This window comes from Scomber scombrus, chromosome 6 (assembly GCF_963691925.1).
Source record: "Scomber scombrus chromosome 6, fScoSco1.1, whole genome shotgun sequence".
Taxonomy (NCBI): Eukaryota; Metazoa; Chordata; class Actinopteri; order Scombriformes; family Scombridae; genus Scomber; species Scomber scombrus.
The window spans coordinates 25,304,057-25,322,847 of record NC_084975.1 but is presented as its reverse complement, the minus strand read 5'-3'; the positions used below and the strand labels follow the sequence as shown (position 1 = coordinate 25,322,847).

Here is an 18,791-nt window from a genome sequence, read left to right as displayed (position 1 = left end):
CCGACAACACTTTTTCGGTTTAAAATAAACTAAATAAAACGTAATCCTTATAGTTTATATATCTTCAACTGCGATTAAAAATATCAGTAGATTACAAAATATGTATTGAGTTGATTTTATTTCATTTTATAAACGCACTGTTGTTCTGTTATACGTTCTTTTAGGAGTGTATTTACTGGCTGATGATCCCCCCGCCGGTTGAACCGTCCCGTCATACCTAGCGTGGCCAACGGCTCTTCCACCGACTGCTCGCTCATTGAATTACCACACTCAACCGGTTCATGGCGTTTTACTGGAATCATTTGGAGCAAACCGGGTCGGAATACGTCGTTAACCACCTGTTCATCCGCCGCACACTTTCCTCTGGCCTTCTGTTTGCCTAACCGCGGGGGGGGGGGGTTTGGGTGTGCTTTTTCCTGGGCTCGCTGGCCGGGGTTTGGTCGGTGAGGCAGGGGGGAAGTACGAAGCTGGTCCCGGGTGATGATGGAGCTGGAGTCGGCCAGTAACAGAGGCGAACTGGGAGCGGTGGGAGACTCGCTCCAACCACAGACCCCGAGCAGACATGAAAAAAGCCTCGGGCTGCTCACTACCAAGTTTGTGACTTTACTGCAGGAGGCGAAGGACGGAGTGTTGGACCTGAAAGCTGTGAGCATGAGAGCCAGTCTTTGTTGTTAGCTAGCACATGTCATTTGGAGGCTGCCTGCTGTCGTTAGGTTACATGCACTTTCGTTAGCTTGCCCGCTAGCCTAGCCTAGCTTGGTGACAGGCTAATTTGAATGGGCTATAGCTCTTATCGTATGGCTAGTTTGTATACGCCTGGGTTACTTCACTTCCACTTCAATGCCGTGTCGTTGTATTTTCAGGTTTCTAACGGGAGTAATGTAAGGTAACAAACCGTGAGGACATTGCCTGGTCAACTTTTCAGACTCCCCCCTGCATAGTCAAAGTTTGAAAAGTGGGTCAGCTTTTGTCGCTCCCTCCTGAGCTAACACCGCTGCATCTTCACACATGAACAGTTTTATTCCTGATTGACAATGTCCTTGTCACTTAACGACATGCGTTCACTTAGTTGATTTTTCAAGGATTACTTCAAAGACGTGTACTTTAACAATGGTGCGCTGGCCTTTTGGTTAAAAGTGTATTATTTAATGTTAGCGGTGTTCACCACTAACAGCAGTTAGTTGGGCTTCATTAAATTAGCAGTTTAAAGGTCACATTAACAACACTAAAATCCAACTAACAGAGCAGTCTGTTAGTGTTAGAGCTGTTACATTGACTTAGAATTAGTGTTTATTTCTAATGAGATACATGGTTAGAGTAAGTAAGAGTCTTTTCAGCCAGTGTCACTAACGTTTAATAAACTTGTAAAACTTAACTGCAGCCAAGACTTACGAAAATATACACTAATCAATCTGTAATATAATTAGAAACATGTAAAAAAAAAAAAAAACATTGGCATCCATGCTATTTAACCATCCATTTAGGTAAGGCAAATACATTTGTGTGGCACCTTTCAACAACAAGGCAATTCAAAGTGCTTTACATAAAACCTAAAATGCATCAAGACAGAATATAATAATTTAGTTAAAACATTGGAGTTGAGATTGTCAACAGACCAGATGGGTGCTTGACCAGCCAAGCATTACGGTTTCTTTTGATAGACCAGTTTTTGTTTCAAAGAGGCCTCAATGACTCGACAGACAGATTGGCTTCGTTGGCTGTTGACCATCATGTATGTCGCACATAGATAATAAAATACCAGACTTTTAAGGCCTGTTTTTCTTTCCATTTCACTTAAAATTTTACCTGTCAAAAAGTTTCCTTTTTCTGCCCCTCATTGAAAGAGAAGATGAGATGTAAACCCTAATGTTGGTGATTTGTGTGATTAATCTGTTATAATCCCTTTTTTCACCCCTTGAAAGTCTTTTATATTTAATTCTTTAAAAAAAGCAGTCACATGAATTAGGTTTGTACTGATAAACAGAACTCTCTGGCTGATGTCTGTATATGTTCACACCACAGGAAGAGGTTAAAATTTACCTTTGCCAACTGTGATCCCTCCTGCCCACCGCCATTTGTTTTGCATTAGTGAATAATAAGATTAGTTACGTGAACTGTGTTTTTGAAGTTTAGCGGCCGTAATTCAGTAGGTCTTGGACTGCAGTGCATACATGACAAAGCCAAGACTTATCAGTACCAGCCACATGGTTATCATTAGCTTGTAAAACACTAAGTTAGGACAATACTTTGGCTAGGAAGGAAGTATAAATGACACCCATCATATTTTGTGAAACCTCATAGTTTTTAGTTGCAGGGTGCTGGACCTGTTGGTACAGATACAGCAGTTTTTGTGTTAGTGGGGGTTTTGGGGTTTTTTTTTGCTATGAACTCTAAAGGAGATGTCAGTAATCACCATGATATATTCCATTGCTTTTGTCCTGTCATGCAGGCAGCAGACACGTTGGCAGTGCGGCAGAAGCGACGAATCTACGACATCACTAATGTGCTGGAGGGAATTGGACTAATAGAGAAGAAGTCCAAAAACAGTATCCAATGGAAGTGAGTCCGCAGTTTATTTCTGTTTCCCAAAGGTGGAAAGATTCTGACTACGTACCAAATAAAAAAGGATTTTTCACTTCATTTAAATGCTTATTTTAAATTTAAAAATACTTCCACAATTTGTGTGTGGTGATCTCATTAAAATTTTTAATTTTATTCGGACCTAACATGGCCTTCATCACAGTGAGGTATTTGCTTACAGGTATTAAGAAGGCTGAACTATGTTAAATCACACTATTAAATGCAGCCAGCAGCAAACACCATCACCACCCCACCCCCGCCCCCCCCCCCCAGCCACTTTCACTTTGCACAGAAGTATCATAGCTACAAACAAACAGCCGTAAAGCTGAATCATCTGAAGAATTGCAGGACTTATTGTTGCTGTCCCATTTCTTCTGATGCGCAAGGGTCATGAGTCTGTCACTATGTATGTGATTCATAACATAAGGAGAGAAATTACTCTTAACAGAAGAGCGAGAAGTTATGAAACAAATCAGAATGACATGCATGTTGTGTTTTTTGACAATCAACAGTATCATAACTACACTGTAACATGGCATGAACAGAAGAAAAATGTGCTGCTACACCCTCTTGATGAAAGGTGTAAATATACATGGAAATTAGGGGTGTGACGATACACTCAGCTCACGAGACGAGACACGATATTGGGTTCACGAGATTGAGACGAGATATTAACTATATTTTAAAGAAAATTTCAATGAGGAAATACATGACTATTCTTTTATTTAAAATTCACAAAATGGAAATTGAATTGAAATGTTTGAACTAATCAGCTTGTAATGAATCACTTTTTTCTACTTTCTAAATATATAATTATCATATGCAGTATGCAGCACTGTAAAAGGTTTCCCCATATAGATATTTTATAGATGGATAATTTTGGTATTTATGGAAATAACAACCATAAATACAAAAGTTAGATACAATCACAAATACCAAAAAGTAAATTGTAAAGAGTAGAAAAAATTCTAATATATAAATATAAATTAAATAAAGAATCCAATTATCACAAATTATAACATATTGCTAATTTTTTTTTAAAACACAGAAATGAAAGTAAATAGCACAAATCCTGTATCACAAATACACAAGTAGAATAAAATACTTATAAATTGTGTTATAATTTGGTAGTGTGACTCATTTTACTTTTTGCATCATTAGGCTTCCATAGGTGCGCTAGATTCCCCCGCTCCTCCTACCTCAGGCTTTCAGTGTAGAGACCTGAGGTTAACCTGTTCCTCTCCTCATCTCATACTTCTGTGAGATCTTCTCAGCAGGTAAAAGCTGCAACAAGGTTAATGATCCACACGTGACATTATAAAAAGAAGACATGACGTGCGAATGAGCGATAGAAAACCGATCGTCTTTTTTTTTTTTTTTTTTTTTTGGTGCGCCCCTTAATTATAGCTTCGCGAGACAAAATTCACTTTGACGAGAAATATCGTCACGTTTTCTCGTGGTACGAGATCTCGTCACACTCCTAATGGAAATATCTAAATGAGTTTGCTCAGTGCCATGCATTTACATTTTAGCTGCTACCAGTTTGGGAAGCAGCACATTTTTTTCATTGTTTTGGTTCCATCATCAAGAACATTGGATTTCTAATCAATCAAAAATCATTTATTTTGAGGCAAAATTATCAACTGTCAGTGGTAATTTCAGGGTGAGGGTCCACATCTAATAAACTGTGTAGGAATTGACGCCTGATACAAGAAAGTGAATGAAGATGCATAACTGTAGTAATACAAATCAGGATGTGAAACTGTCTGTACATGATGACCACATACAGTATTTGCTTTGTGTTCCAGGGGTGTAGGTCCGGGCTGTAACACCAGGGAGATAGCCGATAAGCTGATTGATCTGAAGGCTGAGTTAGATGACCTGGCTCTCAGGGAACACGAGCTTGACCAGCAGAGAGTCTGGGTCCAACAGAGCATTAAGAATGTCACAGACGACTCCAACAACAGCCCATATCCTTCACTTCACGTCTGTGTATTTGTGTGCATGTTACAGCTAGACGTTGTTGTTTTTGTAACGGTGAGTGCTGATGTGACATGTCATGTTATCCTGCATCAAATCACATGATGCTTTGTGTATATTTTAATATTTCAGTAGAACTTTTAAAAAAACCCATCTGGACATTATGGGGTTGTTAACTAACACCTGTTGAGGGACAATATTGAGTGAATTAGCAGGCTCTTTTGTGATGTATGCTTTGTGAAAACCATTCATGGTCACTATTTTGATATGTGTGTTTGGCACTCTGACACAGAGGAACAGTAAACACAACAAAACAGTGAAACACATATCCAATCTGAACACCATCTGGCATCTCATAGTGGTTAATCCTGTGCATACCCCCCCGGCTCTGCCAGCTCCATGGAACAGACAACTCTTATTTAGGCTCTGTCCTGCTCACTCCATAAATCTGGAGTATTCAGTTAAGCATCATGGCCTTGGTTAACCGAGTATCCTGGAGATGAAATGACTCCACAGCCCACCAATTATATGTACTGATGTGCAGATTTTCTTTTTTCTTGGCAAACATGTTTACGACAAATCGACCCTTAACACATTCATACTATGGCATATATTAAACATGAAGACCTCTGTGGAGCTTTCAAAGGTATTTTTTTCCCTGATGCTCAATTTATTTTGTAACATTTGTCTTTTTCTGTCACAATCAACACAGTTTCAATGTCTCACCACCCCCCTGTCCTCCTTTTACAGGTGACACACTCCTAGCAATCCGTGCTCCCATTGGCACACAACTAGAAGTGCCCATACCAGAAGCTGTAAGTCATGTGTACATATCAAATGTCCCTCAGGTCCATCTACTTGTTGTTTTCTGTCATGTCTCAAACTGTTTGTGTGTGTATCCAGGTCCTCAACGGACAAAGAAAGTACCAGATACGTCTGAAGAGTTCGTCTGGTCCCATCGAGGTTTTGCTGGTCAATAAGGACCCGTCCAGTGCCTCTCCTGTTGTTTTGCCCGTCCCTCCTCCAGATGACGTCCTTCAGAACCTCCCAGCACCGACGCCTACCTCCCAGCTGCCCTCTTCTGCCTCCCAGGTCCACACAGATATCAGCTTTCTCTATGCAATCAGTACTGTTTAAGTATTGAACTGCTTACTACATCATTCCTGCAGTAGTCCAAGGCAGGAGTTTTATTCATGCAAAACTATCTATGCGCTTCAGTTCAGTTTTTTCTCAGTTTGCGTAATTGATATAACAGTTTGAAAAAGAAAACTTCTGCTTTTTTTTTTATATCCCGCACTTTATTGTGTAGTGTCATGACTTTCCTCCTTTTCCTTTCTTTCACTTTTTCATTCTCCAGGCCCCTAAAGTAGCTCTAGCCACTTCTACAAAACCTGGTGTCACCACAACATCAGCTGTTGCCAACCAGACAGCCTCAGTGACAGGTAGGAAGGACATGATATTCATGCACAAAGCTGAAGTATTGTAAATGATTATTAGACTTGAACTTTGTTACCTTCTATAAATGTCTTTCATTGTAGAAAATCTCCAAATGTCTGTTTTTATTGTTATATTTTGCAACCATTAGTGATGCACTGTAATACATGGCAAAAAGCCAGCATTAGTGTAGTAATTTACAGCATGTTGTCTCACTCTTCGCACCTTTTTTATTTTTAGAAGTGATGACTACCACGCCACTCACCCCAACAACAGACACACCCTCTACAGTTACTCAGCAACTTCAGTCCTCTGCCTTGTTGGATGGATCCGTTTCCTCTTCTGCCTCTGCAGTATTTGAACCAATTAAGTCGGATCCCTCTGAATGTGAGTCTCCCTTTAAAATGGAGCTTTGTAAAGGCCGCCACCTTTTGTACATTTTTTTTACCCCAAAGTTTGGTGCCATATAATTCCATTGGGCTCACATCTTCTTTACAATGATACAGATATTAAATTAGATTGTTCCACTTTCCACAAATTAATTTTAATTCATATCATAGACTTAAATACTGGCTTTATTGCTGTTTTGTTCCCTCTCTAGTGTTGGACTTTCCCAAAGAGCTCTCTGAAATGTTTGATCCAACAAAAGGTAAAACTCTCTTTAGTAAATGACAAATTAGATATATTCTTCTGCAGTGAAGAACCTGCATACCACTTTCTCAGTGTCCTGTAGACTTCAAGTCACTCAGATATTTTCTTTCTCTCTCACAGAGATCATGGGTGGAGATCTGTTGGAGGACTTGATGTCATCAGAAGGTGAGTTTGGAGAAGGAGTTGCAGAGAACAATTCAAGGAAAATAAATGAAAAAATGTGAATTATTTTCTCATGACGTCCTCTTATTCACCCTGTATATGTTCTTCATGTCTTTCTCTGTGTTTTCCCCCTCCAGTGTTCTCGCCTCTCCTCCGTCTGTCCCCTCCACCCAGCGACCACGACTACATATACAACCTGGATGAGACAGAAGGCCTGTGTGACCTCTTCGACGTCCCCATTATCAACCTCTGACCCCTGATTGTTGTCCGAGCGAGACACCGTTGCCCAAATATGCTAATCTACCTTAATTTTCTCCAAATTTCCCCCCCACTGACAGTGAAGCAGAGAAGAGGTGCAGTGTTGAAGGACACCTCTGCATTTACACTGTGAGCTCAGCCTGAGCTTGGTCAGACAGCAGCTCGATGTACAGCCATGTGAAGAAGTACAGGCGAGAACAAAACATTTTATTAACTGCTTTTCCAAGGAAAGTCAAAACAAGTGACAGATAATTATATTTTTGAATTACTGTGTATGATGTGTATGTAAGCGCTATGTTTGTATCAGCTTTCGCGTGCGCTTGTGGGTGAATGTGTGTAGGGCATGCTTTACGTAAGCGCGTGTGTGTGTGTGCGTGTGCATGTGTTTAGTCATGAACGCTTTTTTAAAGGACCAGTGTGTAGAATTTTATTGGCATCTAGTGGTGAGGTTGCAGATTGCAACCAAATGAATAGTCCTCCCCTCACCGTCCCCTTACAAGCCTGTAAGAGAACCCAGAGTGGCCAAAAAAAGAGAGAGAGAAAGGCCCAGTGTTTGGTTTGTCCATTCTGGGCTACTGTAGAAACATGACAGTGCAACATGGCGGCCTCTGTGGAAGAGGACCCGTTCCCCATGTAGATATAAAAGGGCTCGTTCTAAGGTAATGAACACAACAACTCTTATTTTCAGGTGATTACACACTATAAAAACATTGTTATATAATCTATTATTCAGTTTCTGCCAAGTCCGTTCCACTACACACAAATTCTACACACTCCACTTTTAAAGTCAAGATGTCTTCAGGAAGAAAAAAAAAGAGAAGCCCTTTTCCTATCAGGTCAAGAGTCATGGCAGACTTAACGGAGAACAGCCTTTATCACCCGGCAGCTGCTCACGCATGGCTTGTATGAGTCCAAACACAGCTGGTTAAATATGCACTGTCCTCATGTACATAGAGAATATATATTTTGTATTACCAGCACACCAGACTATTGTGTAATAATGAACTACATTTGTAACACAGAAAGAGCAATAGTTTGCAAATAAAACAACAACAAAAGAGAAGGTACCAGACTCAAAGCAAAAGTGCTTTTAATCATACTGAATGTATGAAGTGCTTGTTTTATAATCACAGAGGAGTAATTCGTCTTAATTAAACCTTTCAGTGTTTAAGTGTTGTTGCGCACCAGTTAGAGAAAGAGGATGGTACTGCTGAGCTACTGAAGCCAGTACACGTTGTGACATTAAGCTTGAAGGACCAAAAAGTGATACAGGGTTTTGGGGGAGGTTTCTGGTTGGGTTAAATCCTGACATTTTATAACTTTTAGGGTTTTTTGGGGTGGGGGGTTGTTTGCTTTTTGCTTTTTTATAATTGATAGTTGAAAGTGCAGCGAGAAGCAGACAGGTAGAGGGGAGGGGGGGGGGGGGGGGGGGGGGGTCTTTTAACCAGTAAGTTTACAAGGTGCTTGTTAAAATGAAAATGTCTCCACATCATGGCTGCCTGGTTGATTGTTAACACTTCTACACTGAGAGGATTGATTATTTAAAAAAAACAGACTGGCTTTCAGTTTCATTTTGCCTCTAAACTGTTGGACCTTGCAGATTTTTATTGGCTCTGATTTATGTATAACTTAAAGATCAGAGGACTATCTTTTTTTTCTCCCCCTCTCCAAAAAGAAATCTTTCAGCTATTATGTATGTATATGAATACCATTGTACTCAGTTAATTTGTATGTAAAAGGACATGTATGTATTTTTAATGATGCAGTGAATATAGTCATGTCATGAAATATGTTCTCTTTTTTTCATTGCTCGTCTTTGTATATCTGGCACCGATCCCTTTCAATCATTTTCACTCTTTCTGTTTATGGTAAATGAAATACTGCCTGTCTCTAAAAATGAAATATTGTTTTCGACTCTAATCGTTCTCTCTGTGCATGGGACAGGTAATGAGTAGCGGTTCAGGATGAGTTGTTACTAGTCAGACTGTTAAAGTACAAATGTCAAAATTGTTCAACTTTCTACAACGCTTTTTCTCTGTAAAATCACTCGTGTTTAAAAAAAAAAAAAAAAATCCTGTATTGCCCTGAATGATATGTATATCTTGCTACTGCTTGTATAGAATAGCATTTATTTTTTTATACCTTCTAGATATATTATTACAGGATTGTTACTACTAATTTGGGGCTACACTTCAAAACTTAAGGAATTTATCCACAAAACCTCCTGCTTAATCAGAGCATTCTATCTCATTGTTGCACTTTACATCACTGTGGACAGACTGGTTGCTACTCATGCACTCCTTGAGCAGTAGCCAGTCATTGTGTTTGGACAGTGTTGTGAGTTTGCCTAAACTTTCAACAGAGCAGCCGTAGAGTTCAACAGAACTTGGTTGAATGAATTGTGTGTGTGTGTGTGTGTGTGTGTGTGTGTGTGTGTGTGTGTGTTGGCGCGTCAGACTCAGTCCTACAGACTGCTTTTAACAGGCTCACCATTGCTAAGCTGTAGATGCATCAAATGAAATGAAAATAAACACTTTGGTATTCTTTGTGTATTGTCTGGTTGTCTTGGTTTTCACATTGAGAGTGTGTGTCTGAGGATTTCCTGTTGATATGCTGTTACAGTAAATTCAGTTGAAAACAATATGTACTGATATGAGCCATTCATTAGTCATTTAAAACATGTCTGTAATGTTAATAGACAAAGTTATGAGTTAGCTGCTGGTATAAGACAAGTGAACATAAGGTAAAGAGTTGTGATAGTGAATTTAATACTGAATTGTGTCTCAAAAGAAGGAAAGCTGCTTACCGGAGCTCTGAACATTTAGTTTGTCTCTGTAGACAGTAGATTGGGCTTCTGTAAACATGTATTTTACATATTGTTTGGGTTAGGGTTAGACTACAGATGATACATTATGAAGTGCACAATAAGACTCAGTCTGCAGTCAGGAGGGACAGCAGGGGGCAGCTGTGACCAGCTGTATCCGACCCGGAACTTTGAATTATAGCCCCTTTACCACTTCTTGGAAATCTGGAGGAAAAATTAGTACAGCTAAATACAAGCAGCAACAGCATTTCCAAAAAGCGTATTGTATTTCTTTAGAAATAAAAGCATTATATCAATCATCATTAGTTTCAAATCATTTTTGGAGGTCTTAAAAATGATGTATTGAAATGTATAGAGGTGAACTCTTACATAAACGTGTATGAATATAATTAAACCCTTAAAATAAATAAATAGTGGCAGTTTTGTAGAGGCTTATGTTCACAGTGAAACACGTTGTCTTTATTCTGAAACTCCGTACCGGAAGAGCGTCGTCAAACTCTTGCTAGCTTCACACAAACCCTCGACTGAGTTACTCCAACCAACCCGGAACTTTTAGGTCAACTTATCATTCCCTAAAACTTTGTTGCAAGGTTTGCCTCCTGTTTTTACCGAGCTGCTCACATGTTTCTCTGAGTTAAAGTCACTTCTGAGGACTGAGCTGCTTGTTTCTGAGGAGGAGAAAACACACCGCGGCAAATGTTTCTCGCTCCGACTGCGGCGGTTCCTGCAGGACAGTAAAGCCTCGACTCGCCTTTTCTAACCAGGTAGGACGCAGAAGACTGCAGCTGACTCTCACAATTCTCTCTCACACACACACACCCACCGTGACTCTTTTCACAAAGTGTGGCAGGACTCATAGTAGAAGTTGTATAGAAGTACAAGCAGCTCAGGTGTTCTTTTGAGCCTTTATTAGTTCTCATGCGTTTACCTTTAAAGTGAATGTTAAACCAGTTTGGTGGTATGATGTTTCCAGTGTGTAAAACAATTGTTAGCAGTATACTACACTACATTGTACAATTTTTGAATGTTACACTTCTATCTTTTCACTTTAAAAGATAAAGATACAGATACATGTATTGATCCCACAGTGGGGACAATGAATCGTTACAGCAGCTCAAAAAGATAGGGATATGACAGGAAAAAAACATGTATACAACAATAATAATATTGAAATTGAAATTAAAAACTAAAAAAGGACCTTAACGTGCAAATTATAGTGCAGCATTGTACAATCTGATTTCACTAAATCTCAGTAGCCTCCAGTTTCCTCTTTGCTGTTAGTCCAACTCATTGTATTTAGTCCTGTGTTTGAGCTACACCCTGTGTGTGTGTGTGTGTGTGTGTGTGTGTGTGTGTGTGTGTGTGTGTGTGTGTGTGTGTGGCACCCTGTCAGGTTATGAGTTTCAGACAGCTGAGGCATGCACACACACACACACACACACACACACACATAGAGCGGAGGGGGTCTTCAGTCTTAACAACAGGTCTGACCATGCTTGCGGTTTAAAGCTTAAAGATCCACTCCAGACAGTTAAAATATTCTACTTTGCCTTTAAAAAAAATCACTAAAAAAGTTAAATAATCTTGTTAAAATCCTTCCTTATCCTTCATTAAAATGTCCAGAATCTATAAATCTATAAATATGCAAATATTTTCAGAAGAAGACACCTCTATCTAGAAGATATCTCTTACTTCACTGTAAAGTTAATTCTCAGTGTATGAGCACTGCAGGCTTTAATTCCCCACATCACACACAAGTTGAATATTGGACCAGGATTGGCTTCAAAACTAGTTGTAATGTCACAAATCCTGCTCATAGATCCGCCCCTTTAACTCAGATTTGCAATGATCACAGAGAAGCTTTTCCACTTTTAGCAGATGAGTGTTAAATACAGCCTTCTAGTGCCAAACTCTGCACATACATCATTCTGCACAGCTGTAAGGACAAGATGAAAAACATATATGTGAGTGGAATGTGACTTTAATGAAAAGACATGGGGAGCGGGTGCATTTTTGGCCCTTTTGCTTTCCAAAGACTAATGAAATCAAATTGTTGCTTATACATTTTCTTTTGTGTAATTTCAGCTCGAAAAACCCAACGGCTACATTAACTGGTAATTAATGTAACTGGATATTCTATTAATAGATAACCTTCATTGAACCCGTGTTAACCTCAATCGTTGCATCGAGAGTTGAGCACAAACACCTCAACTTCACGTCTGTGTAAAAGCAAACAGTTTCATCTTCCATGTACCTCATTGAAGGGAGCTAACACACAAGCACAGACAGGCACAAACACACTCAGTTTGTGGTTAACCTCCATGGAGACTGAGATCAGAGAGGTGAAAAACTTCCCCTCTTTCGTTTTACTGATCAGCATAATTTCTGTTTCTCACAAACTGAGGTTACAACAGACATAACACCACTGACACCTCTCATACTTAAAGATATGTCTGACAGGGACCTCATGTAGTGTGCTGTGTTGTCCTGGGTGGTGCCTGTCTGAAGAAATTCTACCACTTCTAAACTACTGAAACCTGTAGGAACATCTAAGCAGTTAATGATCTCAAAACAAGGTTTGGATGTTGGACGTGAACATCTTATTTGTCTGCCTATTCGTACTTCTTTGAACACTCATACTTTAAACACGCCACTAATGTGATTAAATGTACAGTATGAAGTAAATCTAATTAGTCAGATCACAGGTTACAACACTAATCTTGCTGAGCGTGTGTTATTTTGCTGTTGAGGAAACGAGCCGAGGCTCAGAGCTCTAGCGTAAGTATAGACTGAGCTTGCTGTAATGAAGTGAGAATGTCAGGCAGGCTCAATGCGCTGGAGCGTTACACAAGATTTCAAGCATGTACCAACAGGTCATAATGAACGTAGACCAATAGTGCTCTGTCATCAGCCCCGGGAAAATCCAGTCTGGTGGAAATCTTGTGAATTTCTGAGTCTAGTGTTGGTTTCTTACACTTGTCTTCTCTTCTGATTCTGTGTTATGATGCAATTATGTAATTATGTGTCTTCAGTTTGACACATTCTTTTCTTTTTCCATTTAGCGTTTATTTTCAGTATAATATTGGTATTGTTATATGAGACCAGAAACCATTTAAGGTTACACATGTGTATTTATTGTACATATTTTAGTACTTATATGGTTAATTAGGAGTATTTTGCATATGCTTATTTGTAAATTATGTGGATACACCCTTAACTCTTACATACTGTTCTAACTCATAATTCACACTCATAAATTCCCCATCGATCATTATTAAATATTGGATTCATCTATAATGAAGCTGTCAGAGTGGAGACAGAGTGTATTCTATACATTTAAGGAGAAAAGACATTAATAATCACTATATCATGGTCCAGTAGAACATTTTTATAGAATATGAAGAACACATTTGATGATATATATTTTTAAATATAATTTTTTAATAAATGCAGGTCAAATTTGTACATGTACATATATAAAAAATGTGTATCAGCTGTACATAAATTGAAAAAAGATGCATTGTGTGTACTGTTGGTTACATTAGGAAATGTCCAGCTAAAAGAAATATGTAAGGGATGTTTTTACAGCTGTCAAATTGAGAGAAAAAAGGGTTAACCCTTTTTCTTTCTTGCTGAGACTGTTATGGGTGGATGTTATATGTTGTGTTTGTTTTCAATTTAAAAACTCAACAAACAAAGCATTAAAAAAGAAAAACAATGTAGGTTTTCAATTATAGTTATACCAGAAAATAGTTGGTCGTCTTTTCTTTTCTTTAAGGCAGTTTTCAAAAAAAGTTGTTAGACTTGCGAAAAGTCGATTGAAATGAAAAATGAATGACTTCACCTGCACTGCTGCATTAATGATTAAAAGCACCACAAAAATAATGTCACATAATTGCCTGATACAATTAAAGCACCTGAAAACTTTATTTTAAATCTTCAAATACTACATTATAAAATATTCATTAGATAACCAGAAATCAAAGTTCATATTACTTATTATTTACTCAAAGTGTAACCCCCCCCCCCCCACACACACACACACACACACACACATATTTCCTTTCTCTCTTTGTAGTGCAACCAAACCGATTATTTGGCATTCAGCTGCCACATGGAATCACTTTCCCATTCATCATTATACAGCTCAGACAGATACACAGCTTAAGAACCACAGGCAGTCTTTGTTGTTGCAGAGACATCACATGCCATTACCCACAGTTTGCCATTGAATTTGCTGACTCATAAGCTGCCCTCTAACAAATCTACACACACACCCCCCTCCCCCAAAATCTCGTTAAGATTAAATCTGCAAACTAACTGTTATTTGTCAGAGTTAAGTTGATCTCTGTTTGCAGCAATATCACCGATATACACCAGCGAGATTTTAGCACCTCAGGGTTTCATTGTCTTGTCTATGTAAATGATCTCAAAACACACTCGTCATGCTTGTGTTTGCATCTTCCCGTTGATCCAAATCAGCAAGAGTTGAGCTTCAGTCGACCCTGATTTTCATGATTGCTTTGAAGGCGTCCTTTATCAGGAAAAACGCTGCCTCTGGGCGAGCGAGGTGAGAAAACGGTAAAAGGCTGGGTGTTTTTTTGACAGGAGCGTTGGCTTTGAAACCTGCCATAAACTGCTAGGGCTTTCTTTTCAAGAGCGGAGCGATGGTATGCGAACTATCCGGGGAGATCTCGCAGAGGGGAGGGGAGGGGGGGGGTGGGTGGGTTATTAATCACAAGCCGAACGCAAGCAGGCACAAGCTCGACCCCCTTTTTTTCTTCTTCTTCTTCTTTTCATCGCAAGCTCATTGAACGTACAGAAGAATTTAGGCCCGGCTGTATTGTTTCCATGTGCCTGAGAGTCAGGGGGTGAGAAAAAGAGAAGGAAGAAGAAGGAAGGAGTGGGGGACGGGGTTGGAAACACAACAAGAGCTTCTTCTGTATCCTCTGGGAATGCGGAGTGAAGGCTGAGGAGGAAGTGTGTGTGAAAGGGAGAGGAACAATCCATAGTGCGTGCACAGATAGCAATTAGCCTTCTCAGTTTTAGTCAATGCACCATAAATACACAGTAAAAAGAGGAACACAGTGTTCTACAACTTCATATTGAAAATGAAAGTTGGATTGACTGACCTGAGTCATTGATGAGAAGACTGGACATGTTTAAGTGAAGACTAGGTCCACATTATCATCAGTATTCTGTTAATCATCAGTTTGGACCCACCAGACACAAACTCAATCTGTAATTACAGCGGGGTGGGAGTGTTTACTGGTTTTGTTGTTGGATGGTTTCACATACACATCCTCCCTAGTAAACAATGAAGTCACCGTGAAAGATTTTTTTTTGTCACTTTCTGTAGGGTGATATAATGAGGCGACTTATTTTCACTTATCTTTTTTCATCAGCAGCAAGAGAGCGGTGGAGTCAAGAGGTGCCAAAATGCCACAACAGAAAGACATAGTGAAGATAGCCATCCAGATGCCTGGGGCCTACCCCCAGCTCATACAACTGGACCAGGTAACACACACACACACACACACACACCCTGACCAACACTCACAATTCCAAATATTCCCCCCTTTAAAACTGTAAATGCTGGCAAAAAGGTAGGTGAACGATAAAAATGTCATGGTAGTATCTCACTTGTCCGTGGAGAGTCTCTGGTGTCTGCTTGCTCTCAATTTTGCTCCAGCTGGCTGCTCAACACTGTCTGTGAACCAACAAGGGGATTTCTATGTTGAGCCTCCCAGGCAGCACTTCTTCTCCAGCTGCTTAATTTACTGGTCTTGGTAAAGCCCCAAAGACCGCTACAATGACTGTAACGCCAACCTTTTTAAGGGATAGCTTGCATACACTTTGGTTGCTTTGCTGTTAGTGGGACATGATCCCAGAGCTCACAGGGGATGGGCAGACATGTGCATCAAGCAAGAGCATCTTAAGACTTTATAACAGACAGTAGAGAGAAAGGATGCAATTTGAAGCGATGACATCGTAGTTTATGGTTGGCGTCTTAATCCCTGAGCTACAGGAGCGCCCTTAATAACAGTTTCACATCTCAGAGTGTTAAACTCTGAAGATCATTACACACAGCGGAACCAGTTCACTGTTGTGTTATTTCTAAATTTGAATGATAATGATGTAGATGTGTATATGTATGTATATATATATATATATATATATATATATATATATATATATATATATATATATATATATATATATATATATATATACATATACACATATAGCAGTCTGAGAAAAAGTGTCAAACAGAAGCTATAGTCGGCCCTGTTGACGTATGTGTATGTAGGTAATGTATGTTCAAATTTATTTGTTTGCTGATCACATTTGCAACAAGCTTCCCCTTTACAAAGTGATGTGACCAAACGACTGCTGCCTGAGATCATGTGTATGCCTCTATATTACACACTCTCATTAAATAAAACTAAACATGACTTTTTAATTTGGAGGAGCTTGATAGAGCTGATTCTGAGAACCTGAGAAATCCTCAGAGGCTAAATTTAGGGCGGTGATGTTACTCAACACTGTCAACCAATCAGATCAATTTTTTAAACTTATATCCATGGCAACACACAATATTATATTATTTTGGCTGGTGAAAAATTATTTTTGGCAGAATGCTTTGTTTTTTTGTTTAACTGCCTTTTTGACATTTTTGCACACACACTAATGTGCACTCAAATGTCTTTTTAAAGATGAAGCTCTAACATATCAAACCACGACATAGACATGCGCTGACATGTAACATATCAGGTGTTAGATATGTATACAAATACACACTTTCCCATTCACTTAAAATGGGAAAGCGGTCTCAGACTTTTGGACCCTGCTGTATATATTGTACAAGGTAGTAGTGGTAATTTGTTTATTGGCACCATGTACACTGTTAAACATAAACGCTACCATATGATATAGTGTACTAGAATTCATTTATAGCTAATTTTCATCTGTAGTCTTTTCAGAACAAACAGCAATTAACAGTGCTAAGCATAAAACACACAGCACATATACAAAATACACAGCTGCACACAATAGCACATCACATACAATGTAGAGTCAAAATGTGTCTGTATGGGTTAAGATTAACACTGAATGTCAGGGCTGAAGCTGAGATAGTAATTGTCACACAGGAAACCGAAACAAGAAGAAGATAATATTAGTTCTGGACTACTTTTTGGTGACTGTGGTGTGTGTGCCTAGAGCAGGTAGCTATCCCCACTTCACCACCAGTGTGGTTTATTGGCTGGTGAATAGACTAACACGGCTATTTCAAGATCAAGATCATCTTTCTGTGTAATTCATTCTCCCTGCTGCACGCCAACAGCCTATATTGAAACTCATTCATTTCAATTACAATAAAAGCCACTGGCTTTTATTAAATGCCATGGTGGGGAAGTTTTTCATGTGTTTCTCAGAAACTTTAGGGAAGTAATCCTAGTTTGTGCAAGACACAGGGGTGTGGTTGTATCTCACAGTCAGTCACATACCGTACATCACTTGAGAGGATTTAACAGGTACTATCGGACTTTGTTAATTTCAACAATTGGAAACTTCTGCACAATATAAACCATCACTTTTTACAGTCCTGGTACTTCAAAAATACTTCAAAACTCATATATCTTCAATATCTCAATGTCCCACCATTTTTATTGTTATTATTTTGAATGCCTGCATCACAACCAATCCTCCCAGGCCTTGTAACACTTCTCATTGGTCCATCCATCTTCACCGAACACATCTGATTGGTTGACCTTCTCAGCCGCCACTAATAACAGAGCATCCACTGGGTCTACCGCAGAACCCCCGAAGACATTTTGATTGGTTGACCGCGGGGCCGACCACTAATAGCAGGATAGCTGAGAGTCAGACATGGAAGTAGTCTGGCTTTTATTTGTGTACAAAGAGGGATCTGGGCACCGAGGGTAACATTGTTCAGAAAGCGTCAGGGAACGCTAGGATTTCCTCTTCTCGGCAAATAAGGTTTGCAGCCAGCGAGAATAGCTGTGGTGCCGTGATCCCATAACAGCATGTCATTACTGTAGCATGTGCATGTGTTCAGCCAAAATACTGTGAGTGTATAGTCTGCTAAGTCCTGCTGGTATGATCCACATGTGTGCAACAGGTGTGTGTGTTTTTATTATTTATGTGCGTATCTGACTATAAGCTGTTTGTTGTGTTTTTTTGTTCAGAAAAAGCCTCTGTCTGCTGTTATAAAGGAGGTCTGTGATGGGTAAGTTGATGATGGCTTTTGTGTCTCTGTGGTCATGTTTGACATAACTATCATTCAGCTTCATTTACCATGATAGATTATATCAGAGTGTGTTTGTGTGTGTAGCTGGAATCTCCCAGGTCCCGACAACTACGCTCTGCAGTACGCCGATGGAGTGCAGACGTACATCACTGAATCGGTGAGTCACATCTCTACAGAAATCAATGCAAGTATTTAACCACGCCTGTGAAACAATCCAGCAAACGTTCGAGCACATCTTGAAGACATCGAGCAACATACCTGAGTCAGTCCTCAGATGTTTCTACGTTTAAGGGAACGATGTAAATCTCTTTTTAAGATGTCAAAGCACGGCAGTGAATCAGGGAATCACTATGTTTGTCAGCACTTTGGGAGTTCTGTCAGCTTTTGTGTGTGTTTCCCCCTGAAACTGAAACCACTTGAAGTTACTTGGCATAAGCAGGATACAGAATGTGATTAATGCTGTTAAAAATGATTGAGACGAACTGAAAAAGGACTGAGAGAGAGAGAGAGAGAGAGAGAGAGAGAGAGAGAGAACAAAAAGGAGAAAAGCACATGGAAAGACACTCTTCAACAGCTTGTTGATGTAAAATGACGTTCTGAAAAGGTTGTCACTGGCAGCCCCCCCACTCT

General features: G+C 39.5%; 2 protein-coding genes across 4 annotated transcripts in view; both read left to right on the top strand.

The window, feature by feature from the left end:
- The first annotated feature begins 425 nt into the window (after nt 1–425).
- e2f4 (E2F transcription factor 4) lies at nt 426–8,344 on the top strand. 2 transcript variants are annotated; one of them, XM_062420338.1, is made up of 11 exons: nt 426–645; nt 2,450–2,559; nt 4,389–4,550; nt 5,163–5,206; nt 5,311–5,375; nt 5,464–5,652; nt 5,918–6,002; nt 6,235–6,381; nt 6,596–6,643; nt 6,766–6,810; nt 6,945–8,344. In XM_062420338.1, exons 1-11 carry the CDS (start codon nt 481–483, stop codon nt 7,058–7,060), a joined length of 1,176 nt encoding a protein of 391 aa, XP_062276322.1. In that variant the 5' UTR covers nt 426–480; the 3' UTR covers nt 7,061–8,344. The 2 variants fall into 2 exon arrangements, with proteins under 2 accessions (XP_062276322.1, XP_062276323.1); XM_062420339.1 differs by lacking the exons at nt 5,918–6,002; nt 6,235–6,381; nt 6,596–6,643 and having other exon boundaries at nt 6,696–6,810.
- Nucleotides 8,345–10,440: 2,096 nt separating this feature from the next.
- elmo3 (engulfment and cell motility 3) overlaps nt 10,441–18,791 on the top strand; it is a 25,799-nt gene continuing 17,448 nt past the window's right edge. The window contains exons 1-4 of one of the 2 annotated variants that reach the window (XM_062420334.1): nt 10,441–10,653; nt 15,298–15,406; nt 18,100–18,140; nt 18,246–18,318. In XM_062420334.1, coding sequence (XP_062276318.1) covers nt 15,329–15,406; nt 18,100–18,140; nt 18,246–18,318 — 192 coding nt within the window. In that variant the 5' untranslated portion in view covers nt 10,441–10,653; nt 15,298–15,328. Of the gene's footprint in view, nt 10,654–15,294; nt 15,407–18,099; nt 18,141–18,245; nt 18,319–18,791 lie in introns of both variants that reach the window. The other variant, XM_062420332.1, reaches the window with a different exon arrangement.